This window comes from Drosophila erecta, unplaced genomic scaffold (assembly GCF_003286155.1).
Source record: "Drosophila erecta strain 14021-0224.00,06,07 unplaced genomic scaffold, DereRS2 tig00000000-arrow-pilon, whole genome shotgun sequence".
In the NCBI taxonomy this organism is placed as follows: Eukaryota; Metazoa; Arthropoda; class Insecta; order Diptera; family Drosophilidae; genus Drosophila; species Drosophila erecta.
The window spans coordinates 9574896-9596670 of record NW_020825194.1 but is presented as its reverse complement, the minus strand read 5'-3'; the positions used below and the strand labels follow the sequence as shown (position 1 = coordinate 9596670).

The following is a 21775-nucleotide window of genomic DNA, read 5'->3' as shown; positions in this document are numbered from 1 at the left end:
AACTGACGAAGAGTGACTGGCGAGCTCAAATAGCTTCAAGCGACAGGTGAACAACATGATATGACAGCTTTACATGATCAACTTGGTATAAGTGGCTTATGCTGAGAAGGGAATAGACGCTGCTATTGAAAGTGTGAAAGTAATACCAAAATTATATTACTTAAATAAATATTACCTATGTATATTGTCATTTTTAAGTTTGAATTTCAAGCTGTCACATGCCTTGCCTCCCAAAAATAATATTTAAATTGGATGTTTAAGTTTCCGTTTCAAAGAAAAGTATGTGCATACACGAATTTAAGTGCACAGACAATCGGAAAAATGTGTTGTTGTATTTACTTTGTTGTTGTCTTTTGTAAACAAAACTGTTAATTATGTTTTATGGCCAAGCAGGGCAGAGCAGAGCAGCCAAGTCTAACAACTCGAGTTGGTAATGCCCAATTCGCCGTGGCACAGTTGTCCTGCGGCGAACTGGGAGAGAGTCCAGCCACTGTTCGCTCTGTGAGCAGTGCTCTCCCTCTCCGCCGCTCGGGTGGCCTCGTGGGCGTAGCCGAAGGGCGCCGAAGCAAGCCGAAGTGCTGACCCGAACCCGAATGCAGGGCGCTGAGAAACGACGGCGAACGGCCAGCAGTGTTTCAGTTGAAAGTGAACCCTTCGACGCAGTTGACACGAATCGCGCGCGACTCGCTCTTAGTGTTTTCCAGCAGGAGCAGAAATCCTCAAGCTGAAGCCAAAGGCCCAGCAGGACATCAGCTGTGCCAGCAAAACGGATTCTAGCTGCAGGATAATGGTTATTTGTGCAGTGTGCTAACTAAAACCGAGCAGTTCCAGACTGCGACTAACTAAAACGAGCCAAGTGAATAAACTCAGCGAATAAGATATAAAAGTGCGAGCTTTAAGGATAATAAAACCGAAAACGATCGTTCGCCACACGAGTTGCAGTGGCGCTGGCCCAGGTAATAATTTGCAGCATATTAGTGAATTCTTGTGGGAGCTGTTCGCCCTGAAATATTCAAATTGGCAGCGACTGTCGCTTAGAATATAAACGTGTACGTGCTGCAAGGACTCGACTTGAGCCAGTGTTTACATTTTGGATTTTATGCGATAATACTCAACGCCATCAGCTTCAGAAGTGGAAGCTTCGATGGCTAGGAGCTAGGAGGCCAGGTGGGTGGTTGGGTGGCTTTGTGACTCCTCTACTCCCGCCAGCTGCCAAATAAATAAAGCAACAATAACAGGGCGGGCAATAAAAGCCACCGCCAAGGGCTCAACCGCAGAACGGTCTTAGCCAAGAAGAGAGTCTGCGAAAGTAAGCAAAGTAACAAAACCAATTTTCATTGTTTTGCGGTGGCTTCCAAGTCGCACTTTCCTCTTTATTTTTTTTTTTTTTTGCCGCCTTCAGAAAACAGAAGTATAACAAAATTTCGCTCAGCACACACTCGCACACAACCATTGGGAAAAATAAGGAAAATGTGCAAATGCCGACATGAAATGAAGTAGAACTTGGCATGTGGCGTCCTTAGTTGTACTTGTATATGTGTGTGTTTGTGCGGGGGTGTTGGTGGGAAAATGTTTGTGAAAATGAGAAATGAAATAAACACATGCAATGGCGAGAGGCAAAGGAACGCGAAAGCTTCATAAAAATCCGCTGAATTTAAATACTTAAGAGCATTCCCCAAATGGCATTCCTTCCGACTTCTCATTTGGGCAAAAGTTTTGCGCCCCAGGATGAAGAGGTAAATACCCAGAAGCTGTGTAAATTAGGATCCAGATCCAGGCAGACTTAATCCCGAAAAGCAAACGATAATAGGGATATCATACGAAGGCGCAGTGGAGTGGGCTTTGAGTTCTTTGTGGCATAAATAAGTCGTTTGCAGCTGTTCGTCGGCATTTATTTGGCTGCCTGTTCAGGCCATCACAATTGTTTCTGGCATTTGGTTTGCCAGCCAGTATTCCGCATTCGAGGCGTGTACACCAATTTCGTATGCTAAAGTACTCGCAAATCGGATAGGGAAGCCGGAATCCTAACCACACAGCCATTGGCAGTCCAAAAGGGGCGAAGACACGCGCTAGCTGCCATTTAATGCAATTGATTTGTGTTGCCTAATTCGCTTAGACGCGCTCCCACAATACCAATGTGCGAGCGATTCGGAGCACTGAGCGAAAATATTGCACTTCGATTTCCTCGGAACCCCATCCTTAGACTATCAGCACACAGATTCATCCGAGCTACCTCACTACAAGCACTAAATACATTTTGTATTTAAGCCCGGAACTATGATGAATTTAAATAGACAAAAGAAGTCAGTGTTTTCTGTGTACTTCTCAGTTTTTGGCAATTAGCTGATGCGTAAGAACCTGTGCTAGAATATACTTTATGAATGCCAGAGTAATCCGATTATGGTTTTTTCCCGTGCAGCAGCCATAACACTTGCAAGACAAGACAGCCTATCAAGCAATTTGCTCCGAAATTGCCAGTTTTAATTCCATTATGGGAGTGGGGAGTGGTGAGTGGGGAGTGGGGGCAAGGCCACTTCACTTGGCTCGTGCCACATCCACATCCACAAACACATCCACTCCCACACCCACTTGAATGCCTCCTTTGTTTCAGCTCCTTTGGGCCGACGCACACGCACGCCCCAAAAGTTGATTGATATTCAATTGGTAGGCTTTCCCAGTGCTTTCCCGCTTTCCCGCTCTCCCACCGCCAATTTTCCTCGATTTTCTCCTTTGTTGGCCGCTTGCGGTTTTGGATTTGCTGCTACACGATACGCTTTAATCTGCTCAGCAGCCAAGATGGCCAAGGCAATAGCAAAAGCGGCGAACATATTGCCGGGATTGGCTTTGCCAGCAAGTTCGAAGCCTCGGTCACGCCACAAGTTGTTGGCCCATTCGCCACACTCCAATCGCCTTCAAACGGGTTTTCTTTTCTCCGGCCTTAAGCGCTTTAAGTAATTTATAAACGCCTTTCGACCAGCCGAAACAAAAGCAATAACAACTTTATTGGATTTGCTTTTCTGCCATGCACTTTGGACTTGGTCTTATTCTTACGAGCGTTTTCAGTTCAGCCATTGTCTTGCCTTTGGCAAGAAGTTGCGTCCAAGTCCATTTTTTTCTCCCTTGGCTTTTTCTGTGCGGCTTTGGCTGCACGGTGTGTGTTGTGTGTGTTGTGTGTTAATTGAATGCGATTAGGCGGCCAGAGGAGCTTTGTGCTGAGTGCTGAGTGCTGATGGCTGTGGTTGTGGGTCGCCAATTGCTGGAGATAAATTGTAGCTAAGCTGGCTAACGAGCTCTGCCATAGTGGTTGTCAAGGTGACAACGCAGCACCCCAGGCCCTCTGAGGCGTCAGAGCCACCAAAAAGCATTTAAAACAACCGCGTGGGTCGCCGCTCATTGGAAATTCAATGCGGCGGCCATATCATTTACGACATCGCCCATTAAAAGCCAGAAAGCGGAGGCTGCCAAAGATTCCGTGACCACATTTTTAACATTTTAATTATGGCTTGGCGTAACTTGATATCTGAGCGTACTCATATTCCGCGGGCATTGAGATAAAGCTGGAAAATCAATAGCAATTTTATGACAGGGATGGCGAACTTTAAGTGGAGTATTGCTAAGAAGTATTCGAAGTTTCCTGATGGCATCGCTGCCACAGCCCCACATCCTACCTCAATTCACTTGGCAGTGCGGTCGAAGGGCTCTTTGCACAGTTTTTCCTGCCAATTTGCTCAATTTGTATTTCAAATCATGCCGCAATTTAAATGTCTCTAGAAAGCTTCAGGTCTCGAAGTCTCCCGGGAGGGCGGGTGTGTACCATGTACATGTACGCCCACGATTCCGATTCGAGGATGCCCTGCGAAACTATGCCACCTTCTTCCTGTTTTTCCTTGTATTTTTTTCCGGGAGGCTCTCAATGTGATATATATTACAAAGACGTGGTTTAAGTTCGGCACAAAGTGGCTGGAATTTCATGAATTTCATTTGAATTCGTAATTGGTTTTCCTTTTGCCGCATCGGAATCGTGAAGAAACTGCTGCTGCTGCTGCTGCTGCCTTGGCATCGCTGTTTTCAGCCATTTTATTTATTTAAATTTCAGCCGCTGCCTGTTTTTTATCTGCCTTAGAATTTTATTTAGGCCGGCCTTTGCTCAATATTCTTGGCCAATTTTACTAACTCCAAGTTCATAGTTCGTTCGTTGGCATAGAAATCAAGTGGAGTGTTTACAGGGAAAGAAAATGCGGAAGAGAGTGCACGTAGTGACGAAACGTACTGGTGAAGCCCATAATAATTTGATTCTGTCTTATAAGTTTATTGTTTTTGTTTTATGCCTAAGAGTTTTTATTTCTTATTTATATTATTTGAATTATAAGCTTATATGCTGCCTTGTTTTTCCCTGTGCCCATTTCGGACTGCCTCAACTTGCGACTGGCAATTCGGATTGCCGTAGCGCACAGATACAAAATTCGCCGGCAAGTCAGTAGTCTTTGGGCTGTTTTCCTCACGTTTTCCGCTGGCGCTGCATTATGTTGGTTCATTTTCGAAGGCGGCGCACGCCCCATCGTTGTAGTTGTTGCAAAGTTTTTAATTAAATTTTATGTTGACTTTTGTATGCTGGTGTGTGTCCGCCTGTCTGTATGTGTGTATCTGTGCCTGTGCCTGTGTCTGTGTCTGTCCCGCTCCAATCCGCAGTTGAAACTCCATTCCGTAGGTTCGTGCGCCTCGTTTCGTTTCCGTAATGTATGCCGCCTTTTGCTCCAGTTTACACACTCTGCGCCATGGATGCGCCTCCGCCTGCCCCCCGTGGCCCGCCCCAATCCCTGCCACGCCCACACTGAGCCTCGACTGTCATTATTGCAATCCTTGTGAATGTTCAACGACTTTACACAAAATATTTAGTAGCCTGGCAGAAATTTGTGTACCAAAATATTTGCGTACAAATTTGTTTATTGAAAGCAGCCGCTTTCTAGGCGGACGTCGATGATTCTCGGATACTTGGATCATGGGATGCCTGAAATGTTTGTCCAGGCTCTGAGTTTTTGGAGAGGATTAAGTTTTGGCGAAACTTTGCCTGGATCTCGGTGGGGGGGGATCCATTAAAAGTTGCCTTTTCACAGAGACAAGGCTGAGATTGCCTGAATACACGCCGCCGATAAGTTTCATTAATTTGTCTTTAAAGTTTTCTGCGCTGAATGCATAGCACACATTAAAACTCTAATTATCTGCATTAGTAATGGCTTACGAGTGCCGGGCACAAAAAAATGAGAACATGATCTTGATAGAACGCAACGCTAATGAAACCAGGAGTGTTTAATGTGACTTCTGGGGAATTTTCCTAGGCATCAGCCCAAAAAAAATGGGGAAACGGAATTGTTTTACCCCTTCAGCTAGGTTGGAAGCCATTTTCACGCCCAATTTCCAGCAATTTTTCATTGCCATAGCCAAGGTTTTCACTAATTACTTGAAGCTCCATGCCCAGCTCCCCTGGTAACTGGAAAAACTTTGCGTGTAATTTAACAAATCATTGCAAGGGTTACACATTTCACTCATTTCGGATGCGGGGGAGGGAGAAAGTCCCTCGGAAGCATCATTTTTCGCCATCTTGGCTGCGCAAAAAGGGTTCTTTCTTTTGGGCAAGGGCTTCTCGACCGGCTTTTCAGACTTTTCCCGCTGTTTGCATTTCCAAATGTGCAAATAAATGTGTTCAAAATGTGTGCCATTGCTTGGTGTTTATTTTCGCTCTCCTTTCAGTTGCATACTTTTCAGCGCCCTCCAGTTGCTTCCCCTTTTTTGTTTAAGGCATTGTTGTGACATGAAAATAGTTTTATTTGCATTTAGATTATTTTCCTTATTTTGGGCCCTGATCTACGAATTCTCCGCCATTAGCACTTGTGAGGGTTGCCAGGTGAAGGTCCCTTTTTATTCTTTGATTTCCGCCATGGCTTTTGTTGGATTTTATTTCTTGCCAACAACAAAAGTTTATCGTGGCCGAAAAGGGTTTTCCATTGTACTGTGGAAAAAGATCAAGCGCTGATAACAATTTACACTTTGTGGCAAAACATCATTTCTTTTTTTTTTGCCGTGGGTCGCACACAAAGGGAAGCCCAAATTAATCAAAGTATTAAAAATAGGCAGTAGGGCAGTTGCAAATTTTATGAATTGTGGCCACAAAGACATTTTGCACTAGGTCCGCTGTCCTCTTTAAATGCTCGCCAGGATTCTTTCGGTCCTCTGCCGCAGCTAAGCAGCTGTGAGTTGAAGAAAAGGTCTGCCGGAAAACCTCAATCACGCAGAAACAATTTCTCTGGTAGAGAAAAAGGCGAGAAGGAGCCCCAAGGAGCCGCATGGAAAACAAAGGACTGTGAAAAGCATTTTCCCCAAACAATGGCTGGCCACCAGGCGGTCGGCTTTTTCGGTGGGTCTCCCATTTCCCGGGCCTACTCATCTGGAGCGGCAGCGGCAGCAGCAGCGGTGGCTTTTGACGCGCCTTTTGAGTTTCGGGGAGTGCGGAAAATCCGGAAAGGTTCTGGCCAACAGCCGCCAAAGCTGCAGAGTTTTTTTTATTTTTTGTATCGGCCCTGAAAAGTGCTAACTGGTCTGGCTTTCGGTCTGGTGTGAAATTGATTTAATGAGTTTTTCCCATCAGGCGGAAGGAGAAACGTCGTGTTGTGCTTAAATTAAAGTTGCAAAGCTCCTCAGTTTGCCGAGGCGTTGGTGTGTAATGAATCTAAGGACTGGACAGGGAAAATGCCACAGGCCAAGTTTGACTTTGACATGCTCTTTGATATTACACATTTTCGGAGAGGAAATAAGATAGATTTTACTACTTCTGCACTGGAGAAAATTGGATCTATATCTATGGTTTTCAAAACCAAGTGAACGTTAGGTTCCAAATCGTATAACTTCCTATCTGAGTAGATGAAAATTCAAGGACATGCCATGATATCCACTTGTTACGCACACACACGCATTTTGCCAGTGCACAACGCAAACACAAGTTGATTTGCGGGCAAAAGTCAAAGTTAATGGGCCGTCGGTAAATGGGTTGTGGCCTGGTTAATTGATAGCGCATAATTGAAAAGCCATCAAAACGTAACAAAATGAGCCGAGCGCCCATAAACTGCAAAACTGAACACTGAAAACAGTTGAACAGGAAAATGGGAAAATAGGAAAACAGGAGGCGAGCGGTGCGAAGCTGTCACTTTGTTTGCGTACCTGACACAGCTAGTTAGCTGCCATTTGCATACCGAGTTGTAATTACTGCAGCCTCCGGCGAAGGAGCCTTCATTTCAGACGACTGGATGACTGGGTGACTGGATGGCAGCAGATTCCTGCTCCTCTGGCTGCCAGTGTCTCTTTTCTGCTCCTATGTGTTTTGTGCTGCGAAATAATTGATATTATAATTTAGCAGCGCGGCGACTTTTATGTCTGCAACGTGTGCCGTCGAAATAAAATACTCCACAGAGACGAGGTGCCGAGAAATTCCCCAACACCACCCACCCAACCAACCGCCCATCCACCCATTCACCCACCTCATCCATCCGCCGGATTGAGTGGAGCGCTGAATGTGGATGTGGATGTGGTGGAGCAGAGCGAAGTGGCGGGACATGTGCGAGCTGAATTGAAATTAATTTGAACTACTTAAATGGCTGTGGAGTAGACGACTCCTGCTACTGTTTTATTTATTGCCTTTGTGTGTGCCAGCTGCAGATCGCAGCACATTCCGCTTCAGTTTAAGTCGGTTTCAGTTTCAGTTTCAGTATGAGTCTTAGTTTGAGTCTCAGTTGCAGGACGAGTCGGTCGGTGCCTTTCAGCTAGTTGTACCCATCCAGACATCCTTTGTGGCCTTCCCGTCATGGCGTGCACGGTAGTGCCAGTGGTAGTCCTGTCCCGGTTATTAATATGCGAAATTAGCGCTTCACGGTTCTTTAATTAAAATTCTGTCAGCGACGCTGACTTTATAAGCATTCATTAGTTTATTGAGTTGCTGTCACACGACAGAGTGTGTTTTTCCGTGTGGCGTCGGGCATTTCCCTGATGAAGCCATCGTCGGGCTCAAATTGCACTGGAGTTTAGTACGTACACGGGGAGAAAAGCAACCCCTTTGCCTATCAGCACATTTCCTATTGATACCTACGGTATTTTCGCTGTGTACCCATGCGAGCCTTGACAAACGAGGAGGGCCATTAGCAACAGTTAATTGCCAGGGGAGCGGGTCAAAAAAGTCAATAAGCGCAATTCATTTCATCGATTCAATTCGATTTGATTTGCCATCATACATTAGGCCTTCCGTTGTCCAACATTCACGAAACAAAATCAAAAGCAAAAGCAATCTAAACACTAAACACATTTGGTGAAGGAATTTGTAAGCACTTAGACATCATTAAAGCCAGTAGCTGTGGGTCACATAAATTGGGTGCACAAACGCACACAGCAAGATGGCCCGAATATCGGCAAAACTTTTCCAATAGTCCGCCGCAAACGGCAAAGGACACGCAAGGATATTGTACGGCACAAGGAAAAAACTTATAATTGAATATTAAGACACTTTGTCGTTTAATGTGGTAATTAGAGTTAATAACGCCAAAAGCAGCGCAACGGCTTGGAAGAGCCAAAAGGAAAAATAAATGTATCCCTAAGTCGGCCCATAAAGGTCCTTTAAAAGGCTCCCGAAGGAAACGGGCCGCAGCTATTTCAGTTTCAAAAGGAAAACTTTCTGCCCTTCGGCAAGTCTGGCGGAAAGGCATTCAGCAGCCAGCCAGCCTGTAAGCAGAAAAGCTGGAAATCAAGCAACAGCTTTTGTCCACTCACACACTCGCACTCACACCCGTGCACACACATACAAGCACGGATATTCACGCATATTCATAAAGCAAATGAAAACTAGCAGGCAAAAGAAAGCTGGCAAAGCGGTTTGCTGGCCACCAACGAGAGCGACGCCCAGGAAGTGGGCCTAACCGCCAGAAGGAAGCCAACCTAAACCAGTTGGCCAGGTCTACACTGCGAAAATAACAGCCTATTTTCTTACCTCGCAAGTTTTTAAAATCAATTCGTTCATACGGTTTCCTTTACTTTACACTTTCAGCCAACAGTTCCTAGTTCCTCCTGTTTCTCGCGGTGTTGCAAGCTAAGAACTGAGGAGCTGAACTATATAACTTGCTGCAGGCTAGACGCTGGCCGCAGTTGAAATTCCAAGAAAGCAGTTTTTAATTGCCAGGACAGAGTCTTTAGGGTGACTACCACCTTCCGCCCCTGGAAACTCTCGGAATTCTCCAGCCCGCGAAGGTCGTTGTCATTTATGGGGCCGACAAAACCATTCAGTGCCCAGCCTGTCAGCGTATCTTGTCCCCTTGGGCACGGCAAACAATTAAAGAGCACAAACAGTAAATTAGATGTTTACTCTTGGCCAGCTTGAAATGGATTCCATGCCAGCTGGAGGAACGGAGAACCAGGAGCATGGGGAGAATGCGAAGAAACGTGTCACTAAGCCAATACGCCTAAGCTTTCGGCCCCAGCCAATTTCTTTTGGCCATTTTTTTTCTGTATCTTCCGATCCCAGCTCCCTCTGTTCAACCACTTGCACTTCCATTTACATAAACAATTTGTCAAACTGTCAGTATTTTGTGTGCTTTTTTCTCGACTCGACCTGTCAGCGCAGACAGCTGGCAAGGTGGTGGCTAAAATGGCAGGGCAGCTTCTTGGCCCGCCAACTTGGTCAATTTGCGTTGTCAACGGTGATGGAGTCGCGGTCAGTAACCCAACGCCTTTGGCGGGAAATTGCAAACGAAATGAACTTGTTTGCACACACACACACACCACTCCACACCATGCCGCGCAAATTAATGAGCGTGACAAAGGCCTAGAGCCGGAGGGGTTCCGGGTATCAGGGGTCAAAGGGCGGCACTGTCCATCAGGCAGTTGGCCAACTCGGTGGCCAGACAGCCAGCAAAGACAGCGGGAAGAGGAGCAGGAGTATCCCGGGGCAGCGTCTTCGTCAACATGCGTTGACATTCTAATGACACTTACTTGACATGCTGTTTGTTAATGGTAATCAATAAATTATCTGGCACGTTGTTTAAGGCCATGTTTTTGTGTGTGCTCGGCTATAATTGATTTGGCCCAGTCGTGGGAGTGGATAAGCCGGTGATTTATTGAGTCGCGTCTTCGGCTCTTTATTTAGCCGAAGGTATTTCAATTTGTTTATTAATCACAGCTGCTCTTTTGGCCGGGCTTGCCTTTGGCTTTGGCCTTCCTGTTGACAGGACCGTTGCATGTCATCAGCTATCCTGGGGCAGGAAAAACTCTGCCACTGCTGCCAGTTGAGTGTGCTTTTCGGGACTGAACGTGGAACTGGGATGTGGCGGGGCAGCAATGCGAAAGTCATTTGGGCGTTAAACAAAGAACACCTGCTGCTGGCTTTGGTTTTGGTTTTGGTTTTTCCGCCCGACTTTCGGGCGTTTATCAGTGCGTGCCCGTCATAACGCCGTCATGCGAATTTTCCTGGCCAGGAAAAGGGAAATCCTAGCGCGCTTCTGGGCTGGGATCCTCCTAATACGGGCAATCAATATTCCCAATAACGTATTATTATTGCCATTCCTGCCAGCGGCTTTTTCTCCTTGCTCGGCAGCTCCACTCCACTTGGCATTCCACTCGATTCGGATTGGGATTTTGGCTTGGCTTGGCTTTGGCTTCCACTTCGACTGCGACTGCGACTGGGGCTTCATCCTGGCCAGCTGACGCCACTGGAGAACTGACAGGCGAAGGGAAATATAACTAATACGCCCCGGATACGTATTCGAAATCGCAATCCTTTGGCTGCGATGTTCTGCCAATTGTTGTACGTCTGTGTGTGCACTTTTGTCTGTTTTCGCATGCTGCGTATTATTTTTTATGTCATACGAGGATTTTCATTCAATCTCGTTGTCTTCTACATTACTGTCTTTGTTTCTGCTTCTGTTTCTGCTTCTGTTTCTGTGTCTGTTTCTGCTGCCCCTGCAACTCTGGCTGTCGCTTTATGGCATAGTCAACAATTTTATTTGTTACCCATCCGCCCCGTTGCCCCGTTGCTCCGTTGGGAGGACAGCCTCCCAAAAACGCCCTGCGTTGGAAACAATCGTGTTATACAGCCTTTTCCTGTTTGCTCACCAAGTTCAGTCCGCCCTTTTGTTTTCTGCATTTGGCTGTTTGTTCTGGCGCTGTTTCCAATATTTACTTGGCCATTTATTTATTTGTAGGTGTCGAAAAGGTTTGCTTGCATTGCATATCGCACCCGCTATTGTACTTTTATTATTATTATTGCTATTATTATTGTTGCCTTGGCTTTTTTCTAACTGCTGATTGCCATTCAAAATGCGGTTGCGGATTTCATTCGACTCCGCATTGTTCGTGCTCGGAAAATGGCAAAAATGCCAAAACTGGCGACATTTTGCCTTTCTGCTGTCGATTTTTTGACTCCAAAATAATGGTTTGGCCTGCGGTTTTTTTGTGTTGGCAATTTTTCATGCTGTCATTTTATTGATTTGATTTATGGATTTCGTGTGCATCGAATTTGTTACAAATTTCGCCGTGTGCCACAGGCCAGCCACGTCCGGTTCGAACAATGCGTTCCGAGGAATTTGCATTTAAACGGCTTCAGAGCCCGCCCATTAAATGCCATTTCAAAGGATTATTTTTGCTTAATTCAATTGCGTGCACAGGACCTTTCCATGCTGGGCATTTCACCCTTTAAACGCTGCTGCAGCCACTGGATTAGATACCCGATGGGATGGTGGGGCACGCAGATGCAGCCGTAGGCCTTGTTGCCACAGAGTTCTGCCATGCAAATATTTTCCATCGGGAGCGACGACGATGACGACGATGACGAGGACACAAGTGCTTCGGAAAATTTGCAGCACGGATGGTGGGGCAGAAAGAAAAAATGTTGACGGCACAAAATAGCAGCACAAGCAGAAATTGCATCCCCGGGCACTGCAAGGGATAATCCATTTCGGCATAATAAATAAAGCAGTAATTGCCAAGTGAATACAGCGGCAGTCAGGATCTATGAACTCCGCCTGAAAAACCCCATACCAAGCCATGTCCTATCCCCATTTGATATCCCATGTGTGTGACTGGATGTGTGTGGCTGTGTGTGTACGTCCTGTTCTGTGGCAGCCTGCATAATAGACGAATTATGTTTGCCTCAGCAAAAATGCAAAGTATCAAGGGCCCAGGAGCTAGGAGATGCCTCCTTTTGCCAGCTGGCTGCATATTAAAGCAGCCGTCAAATGCCTTAATATATGCGGAGATTACTTTCATATTTCATGTACGGGCATTCATGGTGCTACCTCCGCTGTCCAGTGAGCCCAGAATTTAATTTGCACTGCTTGCGCAGAGATAACGTCGACTTTAAACCCCTACAGTTGTGGTCACCCGGTTAGTAACCCCCAGCTCGCCTTGTAGTTACCAGGATAGTGCCATAAATGGGTTAGAAACATCACCGAATTTATAGAATAGCATGGGACTATAAGATATGCGCCCAATTTGATGGGGGAACCATTTGCCTGACCCCCTCTGTGCATGCGAAATTCGCATGCGAGTCGAGTGCTGAATGGGTGCTTGACTTTTGCTTGTGGAAAATGTCTGTCAACTTTGTAGACCCGCGCACACGTGAACTGAGGGGCCGTCAAGTGAGTGAGTTTCCACCGCTTTTCCGAGCGTAAGACTCTCGGCTTGCGTGTGTGAGTGTGTGTTGCAGATAACCTTTTGAACCTTTGACAAACTGCTGCAGTGAACTTTTGCCATTCGTTTGGAAAATTTTAATAATCTTTTATCGAGCCGGCTGAATCTACATCTTCCTCTCAACTACTTCTAGTATCCTGTCGTTCCATCTCCTCTACGTAGGATTTTTTCTCCTTTTTTCATTAAAACTTGTCAACTGCATATTAGGTTGGGGATCTGAATATCCGTGCGTGAGAGGCAACGGCTACCATCTACCATCTTGCCACATTGTTGCCGTGTCAATCCGCCGGAGTTTGTGGCAAGTGTTCGGCTTGAACTTTCCACGCAACGGGCTTTTGTGTGTGAAGAGCTTTGGGGTCATGCCCATTTTTTTTCCTCCCATACCAACCGCCTTTGTGCTACAAGTTGGCAACTTTGTGGCCCGCCTTGTTAATCATTCCGATGACAATGTGGCGCCCATGGTCGCTGTCAGCTTCATTCTCGCAGAATTGCAAATAATTCACTGCCACAGGCCCCTGGATGAAAACTCACTGCGAAAAGGGTTGCCGCATGTGCGTTTCTATTAGATATTTTAGCCATATTCCCCCCTTTGATTACACGCCTCGCAGGCTGCTGCAGTTTAAAAAGTCTTTCGCCGGCTTTGTTTTCTGCCAGGCTCACTGACTCTTCCAACTGACTAATTATACCCTGTATATCAACTTGCTGATGGGGAATGTGTAAGTCATAATGCATCTTGCTTACACTTTCAAGATATATCCTAGGTTATTCTCATGAAAACGTCCAAAACCTAAAGGCCAGCGACTTTGAATTAGTGCAGAACTTTGGTGAAACAGATACCAGGTAACTCGTTGTCGTTACCCAAGAACTTATCCCCGGGAAACTTGTTTTAATGATGCACTCGTCGGTTGCCAAGCGAAACTTGCAAAGAATGCGAAACTTAGCAGGAGGGTGAAATTGCAGATTTATAAATAAGCCAAAGCTCAAATCGAATCTGCAGTTGCAAGCTGGTTGCCTCGTTGGCAGTTGGTGTTTTTGCCGTTTTTGCCGCTTTTGCCGCTTTTGCTGTCTTGTTGCCCTCTTGTGCCACTTGTTTGCCATTTGTTCGTTTAGTTTACAATGCAATTAACCCATTTTAAAGTTCCGCCAGTCAACCACAGGGTCGCAGGAGAGGAGGAGCAAGCCCCGGCTGACAAAAGACGCAGCTATTTCTTTGCCCTCGGATTCAGTTCCTCCAACGGCCACCCCGTTTTGCCGCCCGTCAAGCGAAAATCAGTTTCACAGCAAACCAGCAAAAACTAATTACGACTTGCTCTGGCAAACTTGCAGCTGGAAATTGTACCGCAAAGTGCAATTTAGTCGAAAGTCGACTCAAGTTGCCTTGCGACAGCGAAACAGAGCGCGTAAAAATTAAAAACCTCCGGCGTTCGGACGTGGCAATGTTGTTTTTAAATAATTAAATCCGCTTTATTAGAATATTAAACTTTTATGGTCATGGCTCCGGTTTTGGCCAACAGGCGACCGCAGTCACCGCAGCGTCAAAGGCTCGACAAGAGAGCCCGATAAAAACATTGTTAAAACATTTAGCCAGAGCTCTGTGTCCAACCGAAACACGGAGATCAAATTGCAGGACTTCAGAAATTTGTAGCGATGCTGGGATGGCTGCCTGCCTCATAAATAAAGGCAGCAGTGCACAGCATGTGGCACACGTATAAAAATCTGTAGGCCAAAGCCCATAAAACCGATAACCCTGGTCCTCCAACAACGGTGGGTGACAACAGGAGATGCACACGGAGAAAATGAGTGGAGTAGTCGAATGGACCGAATAGCAGTTACACTACACTTTCAACAACTTCAGCGGTAGTAATCCACTCATTATAAGGGCAATCGGTAAACAGATTTAAAATTTAATAACATGCTTATGGATCTAAATGTTGTTCTGTCATCCTTACAATTCGTTGTGGATTGAACTGGATTTTCTAAGAGTGCTCCGCTTAATGCGCTCCTTTGGTGGCGATGACAACGGCGGCAACCTGGGCGCGTCTTTTGTTGCCGTTTTATGCCCGTCCTGTTTATTTACGGCTATTTACCGCCTACATGATAAAAGCCTTTTGCCGGCATCAGCGCGCATAAAAACCGGAGCCATCCCGGCTATCCTATGTCCTATACCAGGAATCTCCGGCGAGCGAGGTAACTTTTTGAGTAATTATATGCCCGGTGCAGATTTGTAGCGCCGCCGCCTACGCGACCTACTTAAAGCCTTGGAAGCGGGCACAGATACAAATATTTTATTGCTCCTCCAGGACATGAGCGGCACATAAGCGCGCCACGTAGCGTATACTTGATATCTGGCGCCACTGGATGCCCAGGGTAATAATGAAAGCGATAGATAATTATGGCTACCGGCTTTCCATTTCTCGCTCTGCCCTCTGCCCTCTGCCCCCTGACTTTTAATGGACTTTTCCGGCCGCGTTGCCCAAGTGAGAGCGAAAGTGAGTCGCCGCCATCGGCTGCATGGGGTTAATCTAAATTTATAACTTCATTTTTTTACCCAACAATCGCGACCCATTCCACTGACCACGACATCCTGCTGCCGGGCCGCAGTTTGGTTTTATGGGTTTTTCGAGCACATTTCCGCCTCTGTTCTGTTCTGCTCTGATTTTTTTTTTGGCAGTAGTTTGCCCTGCACGGAAGCGATAATGAAATAATTTGAACTTTTCAGTTTGCTGATTTTTCTTTGGCTTACCCGAGCTCATGTGGCCAGGATAACGCAGCAAACTCATGAAATTATGCAAAACTTTGTCATTAAATATGGCACAAGGGGTTGGCGGGGGGTTGCACCGCCCTAGGAACAATTTGTTATTTGGCTTTGGACTTTTCTCTTGAAGTGTTGTTTACCCGGCCATTCGCCGTTCTCCCTTCCTTTTGTCCAAAAATTTCCATGTGTGCATGTGTGCGTGGGCGAAGGATCAACGCTGAGGGAAAAGGTTAAAAAACGGAACTTTTATAATTTAACTTGTGTGCTAATTGCACTTTGTGGGGTAATTTTGCGTGTCAGTGAAGTTTCGCAGACGCATTTCGGCGCATGTGTGTGCGAGTGTGTGCGAGTGTGTGGGTTCATGGAGCGCATGCGAGTGCCACACACACACACACACACGCACACATCCTGTGCTTTAATGTTCGCTTTGAGCACCAAAAACATTCCTGAGCACTGCACTTGAGAGTTTTGTGGCCCAAAGTGGAATCGGAGTTTAGCTTAAAGATCGCAAAATGCCAAGTGGAGTGGTTTTTATTTGCTGGTTTTGGCAGCGGGGGAGAAACTTTTACCTCTGCATGCGCCATGTTGCAACCGAAAAATATAATTATTTATTTGTTTTTCCACATTTCCGTTGCAGATATACGGCAAATATAAATTTTCACTTGGACAAGCGGCAGGCAAACAGTGATAATTAGTTTGTTCGGTCCAACAACGAATCGCTGTGCAATTGAAATTAATTAGAAAATATTTCGCGCAACAAAGCCGCAATTTGTCAAGGGAAACATTTGGAACTTGCGGTCCTTCGCTCGATTTCTAATTAGAAAGCTGGAAAAAACTGCACAGCTGGAAATTAAACAAAGTGGCAAAGCGACTATGCAAAGTATGTTGGCGCTTAACCGAATGAAAACTTAAAACGGCAAAGGTAAAAAATTAAAAAAAACAATAAAAACCGAAACAGCACTTTGCAACTCGACAGCTGCAGTAAATTTAATAACAAAGCCGGCAAAAATAGAGGAGAGCTCCGGAACCTAAAAACTCCACATCATACGCGCCGAGCGCGAAACAATGAAAATAATTTCGCGTAGCATACGTAGCGGCGCCTTGGCCCCGCCCACCGCTGCCACCGCCACCGCCCCCGCCAGCGGCAGCCGCATCAGGAAAAGCAGCCAGCGACGCCACCGCGCTCCGCTCCAAATGAATTGCCCCATTCTGATTGTAATTAGCCTCGGATGGCTGCTGCACGCGCACGCCGGAAGCGGCGGGTTCGCCGTCGAGGCCGCCATTTCAAATCGAGGTAAGTGATTCGTGTCCCGCCCCCCAGTATCCTAGTTGCATTCTATACCTCATATATGTGGAGTGCGCTCCCCTGGTTCGAGTCACATCTGAACAATGGCGATGTGGAATGGGATAGCTGAGCGCAGCGCTTTCCAGCGCACTGAAAGAAAAGTGGCAGTTACTGAAATACTGCTGAAATATTGTAGTTATCCATTTGTCATTGGAGATGTTTAAGCCTGGCAGTGCTTTTATGGGAAAATGTCCATACAAAATGTGTATGATTTCGCTCTTTACAACAAGCATTGCAATTGAAATTTAAAAATGTAATCTGCTTGTTTGCCACATTCCGGGGCAAATCCAAAGCAACTTGTGCACGAGTATATTTTCCCGTGCAGCTTTTTCTGCTTTTTCTGCATCGCTTCGCAGTCATCGCATTTTATTTCGCACAGCACTCAACGCAAGTTGCATTTATGTTTTTACATAATAGAGAGTGCGACGCGGGGGCAATAAGCGCGTGGGGCCAAAAGCGCTGGCGGGCATAGAAAAAAAGGAAAAGAATAATGTAAAAATATAATAAAATACGAGAGCTGCCCGCAGTGCTCTCCCGTAATCCCTTTTTGCTATTTTAATGCCAATGTAACGCTGCATAAATCCAGGCGCCGAGGTCCTCGAGCACGTTGTGGTGTTTAATGCCGAGCCCGCTGGCGCGAGGAGCGCGCGAAAGGAATATGGTAAAAGCTTACCGCGAGATAGGAATGCCGGCATGCCGAGGTCATTTGCGGAGCGGTCAGCTGGCCGGCTGGCCAGCCAACGCCCCCACTAAGCCCCAAAACCCCGGCCACAATTAATAACTCGTTATGGCGGCGGAAACTTAAGCAGTTGCCTCTCTCTGTGAATTTAAGCGCCGAACTTTCGATTGCAGAGTTTCCCTGCCCCACGCTTTCCACCGAAAACAAAAAAAAAATCAAAGGGGAAAGTGGCTGCACAAATAGTTGGCTTATCTCGGCACAAGATTAGCTGCGACTCAAAGTCCATTGTCTGGCACTGTGCTTAGCTTCCACTAGGCCTTGGAAAACATCATATAAATTGAAAACTCAGGTGCGCCGCCAGCCAACTTAAAGGCTAAGCGAAAACGGCAAAAATGGCACAAATGGCGAACACGGGGCGTATACGCAACGCAACGAGTGAACAAACAAGCGGGCGCGCCCATAAAAACAAATTCGCCAGCCAGGGCTATATTTTCCTTTGGTAACTTTGCCAACCAATCGATAAATTTAAGAGCACAACATTTGTCTCCATTATCGCAAAAATCCGAAGGCAAACACTGTGCAAAAAAGCGGCAGAGGGTCGCAAAAAAATGAGGCAAAATCAACGGAAAACGAAAAACTGCGGAGCGCATAAAAGAGCCATCGATGCGTGGCACTGCTTTCGGACTTTTCCAAGGTGGGCGGCCCTTAGAGCGGGCTAGGTGGCTTTGGGCGGACATGGCCCACCCACCCACAGAGCCACAAAAGGGCGGGCACAATAAAACAGAACAAACCAAAGACAGAGCTGTTCTTATCCCAGCTACATCGGCCATATAGAGTGGAAAAAGGGGCTCAGGCAGTAAAGCTATATCAAAGGTGAGAATGTGCTTTTGTCACTGATCATAAATTTCCTTGTGCGCCAGTTACCTTTGGCCAGTCTTTATGTATGTGCTTGTACAGGCGGAGGAATCTGGGTTCGGTTTGCCATCAAAGTGTGTAGTAAATGTAGGGAATTCAGCAGAAGTAATAAATACCGAGCATTTCGTAATTTACAAAGTGCATTGCTGGCCAAACTCATAATTAAAACAATAAGCAACTAGATGCCAGCCAAATGGAATTAAATTAAGTTATAATTCATTACATTAAGCTATTCCGCTGACTAGCAATAAAGATAGTCCCCTATTTCTTGGCCCAACGTTGCATGGCAGCCCCCTTTTTCCCGCCGTGTACTCAATGCGAAGCAAGAGGCAATAAAACGTTACAATTGACACTGGAACGCTGTAAAAGGGGAGCGAGTTGGCAAAGGAAAAGCGAAAGGAAAATGGGAAGCTGCTGGCTCCGATAGCAGCAAATTGGTGGGACAGTCTGTGTGTGGGTGGCTGGTTGGCTGGGTGCGAAGGTTGCATCGCCTTGACAAATGTTTATTGAGTAACACGAGCCATAAACTGCAAGCGAAAAGCGATCCAGCTCCGTCCGGCGGACCAACTTTCAGCTCTGACCCATTTTCATGAGCCATGGGCCATCCAGACCCCCATTTGCTGGCATCAGTTGCCTGTTTGAGAATCTGGTGCACGTGATACACTTGAAGGATGCGCAGTGTCTCGCATCTAGCTACCATTTTATAAACTGACAACAATTTTTCATAAGACTGCAGGAGCGGCAGACGAGCATCAGCAGCAGCAGCAGCAAACACAAACAACAGCTGTTTTCCGCCTCGAGGGCTTTTCCACCCACCGACCACCGACCACCGCCCACCGCCCACCGCCCACTGCCACACCCACTAGCGCTGCATTTTTGCATAGCTTGCTGTTTTGTTTGGCATTTTTAGTGATTTCACTTAAATTTTCATAACAAAATATGCACAGTGCGTGCTTGCAGCTCACTTTTGGCTCAACACAGCAGCTTTGTTTGGCGGATGGTGGTGGGTGGGGCAAGGACGCGGGGCGGTGAAATGCTGGCAACATGTTCTAGCTGTCATATATTTTTTCAACAGATTTTTCGTGCCCGCTCCCTATACAGATTTCCTCTCAGCGGCTAAAACCGCATTTTGTATGTTTTTGCAGATGCTTTTGGGAAATTGTTCATAGGGTTAGTTTTTCCCGCCCGCCAATTCGCTGGCTCTCCACTCCGCAGACTCAGAGCCATGTTAGCTCAACGGTGGCTCGAAGCTGGGAGGGATCAGACTCGGGGCTGGCAAACGTCCTGACATGGAGTACGTGTTTGTATGCAGTCCTCGCCTCCATTTACTGATCCAGCACTGAGCGAAAAGCGTGGTCAATTGGGCACCATTCTCCTTTCTTTTCAAGGGAATATAAAGAAGACTATAAAATCATAACATATCAGTTATCAGTTGCGCAGCAAGTTTACAACAATTTGTCTTATAGCAATTTTCTCAGTGGATTGTTGCTACTGCTCCAGCGCACCGACTATAGTATTATATTTGTGAATCCCTTTGGGTATGTTGCCAGCAATAAATTTCCATCAGACGCCGTAGTCGCTGTCGTTTGTGCCAGGCGTCCAGGATTTTTCCAGCCTCTCGCCGACCGCGCCTCCATTTCCATTAACTCGCAGTGGTGCCATCCCATCCAGGCCATCCAGGCCATTCAAAGCCATCTAGGTCCATCCCTTCGGTTTCTGGTTACTGGTTACTGGCTCCTGGTTACTGGGGAAACAAATCTCTGGCTCAGCTGGCGCATTTGTTGGTTTGTGCTGCGGTTTTTCCGAATTCGTTTTGATTGTTTGTCATATTTCCGTGCATACAATTCATTTTCTATTGCCCAGAAATCGACTCAACTCCGCCCTACTCGGCGCTGGCCGGTGGTGGACCCGTGGACCCCGTGGTGTAGGGCTCAATTACGTGACCAGGACGACCCGTGGCAGCTCTGCTCTTCTCGCCGGCTTGACAATATTCCAGCTAGGCCCAGATGTATATCCTACTGAATATATGTACCCCGTCATGTTTCCGCCGGCAGCTCCACTGAAACGGCGTATCAATGAAATATGTTTGGATGGGGGGATGTTTCGAGGAGGCGAAATAAAAGGGAAGTGAACGATTCCCCTGGAGAGACTTGGACGCATAACTTAAAACAAATACGAAACTGCAAAATATACGAGCGGGCAAATGGAAATTGAAAATATCCTATTACCAGGGGATTGGCGCCGACAGCGCCACACCGACGACTGTAATTGAAGGCTTCACTTAGCGGGGATTTTGCCGGATCATATAGGAGCTTCCCTATGCAAATATCCGTGCCTCCATCCCATATAAATTCGTATATTAGCATACACAGAATACACATTTGCAGGCTGCGTCCCTGGGCGATTGCTATGCGATAATTATGGCAGGCGTATCCCGAAAAGGACGCAGCGAGAAATCCCCAAGAAATTTATTAATTAGCACTGGAGCTGAGGAAGCGGGGAACTCGTGTTCTGTGGCCCAAACTCCCACCACTTATTTTACCAATTAAAGCCAATTTTGCCATGTTACTTCAGATGGGGCGGTCGCATTCAAATGTGTTTTCCTTCCTCCGGAGGGAATACATGCTGGTTCTTGGCTTTGAATTGGATGTTTGGATGTTTGGCTGCTTGGCTGCTTGGCTGCTTGGAGCCCAGGAGCTGGGTAGTCGGGTCGTTGGATCGTTGGATCGGAATGGGTCTGCAGCATCCACTAATCGCATTATTAACGCGCCGTTAACATTTTGCGACATTGACTTGAACTTTGGAAGTGACTTTCATGGCTAAAACATGGGGCAAATGTGGAGTGGCGCGATGAGGATTTGCTTGGCATTCAAAATATGCTTAGAAGACATGGCCAGGGCCAACATTTATGTAATACCCCTGAAGCTTTCGGCATTTGCCAAATTCCGCTTGAACGAGCCGCTGCCCAAATAAGAAAGGGCGAACTGGAGCAGCATTTCTGCCATGACAATGCCCGAATCGAGTGTCTTCCGACTGGCCATAATCATAATAATTAATACCCATTTACCTTCTTTTGCCAAGCTGAAAATCAAGCCATTATCGCCCATTCACTTGCCGGGGTGATAATTATGGACGCCCGTGCACAGATTGCCGGCTGTCCCGAAAATTATGCACTACTTACTAATGACAGTTCTCGGAGGTGCAATGTTTTGGGCGGTTGGGCGCATAATAAGTGCACATAAACTTTTATTGCTATTCCCGAGCGGCGGGCACAGCGTTTAAAACTGCTGGGCCAGTGGCAGGTGCACGGAAAAAAAAGAGGAGCACACTTCAACCTCATTTCGTCAGAGGGTGTGACACAAAA

At 46.5% G+C, this 21775-nt stretch overlaps 1 protein-coding gene across 1 annotated transcript in view; it reads left to right on the top strand.

Moving 5' to 3' along the window:
• The first annotated feature begins 627 nt into the window (after nucleotides 1-627).
• Nucleotides 628-21775, top strand: part of LOC6554896 (MAM domain-containing glycosylphosphatidylinositol anchor protein 2) — a 60984-nt gene continuing 39836 nt past the window's right edge. The window contains exons 1-2 of the mRNA XM_001982171.3: nucleotides 628-956; nucleotides 16110-16766. Coding sequence (XP_001982207.2) covers nucleotides 16538-16766 — 229 coding nt within the window. The 5' untranslated portion in view covers nucleotides 628-956; nucleotides 16110-16537. The remainder of the gene's footprint in view (nucleotides 957-16109; nucleotides 16767-21775) is intronic.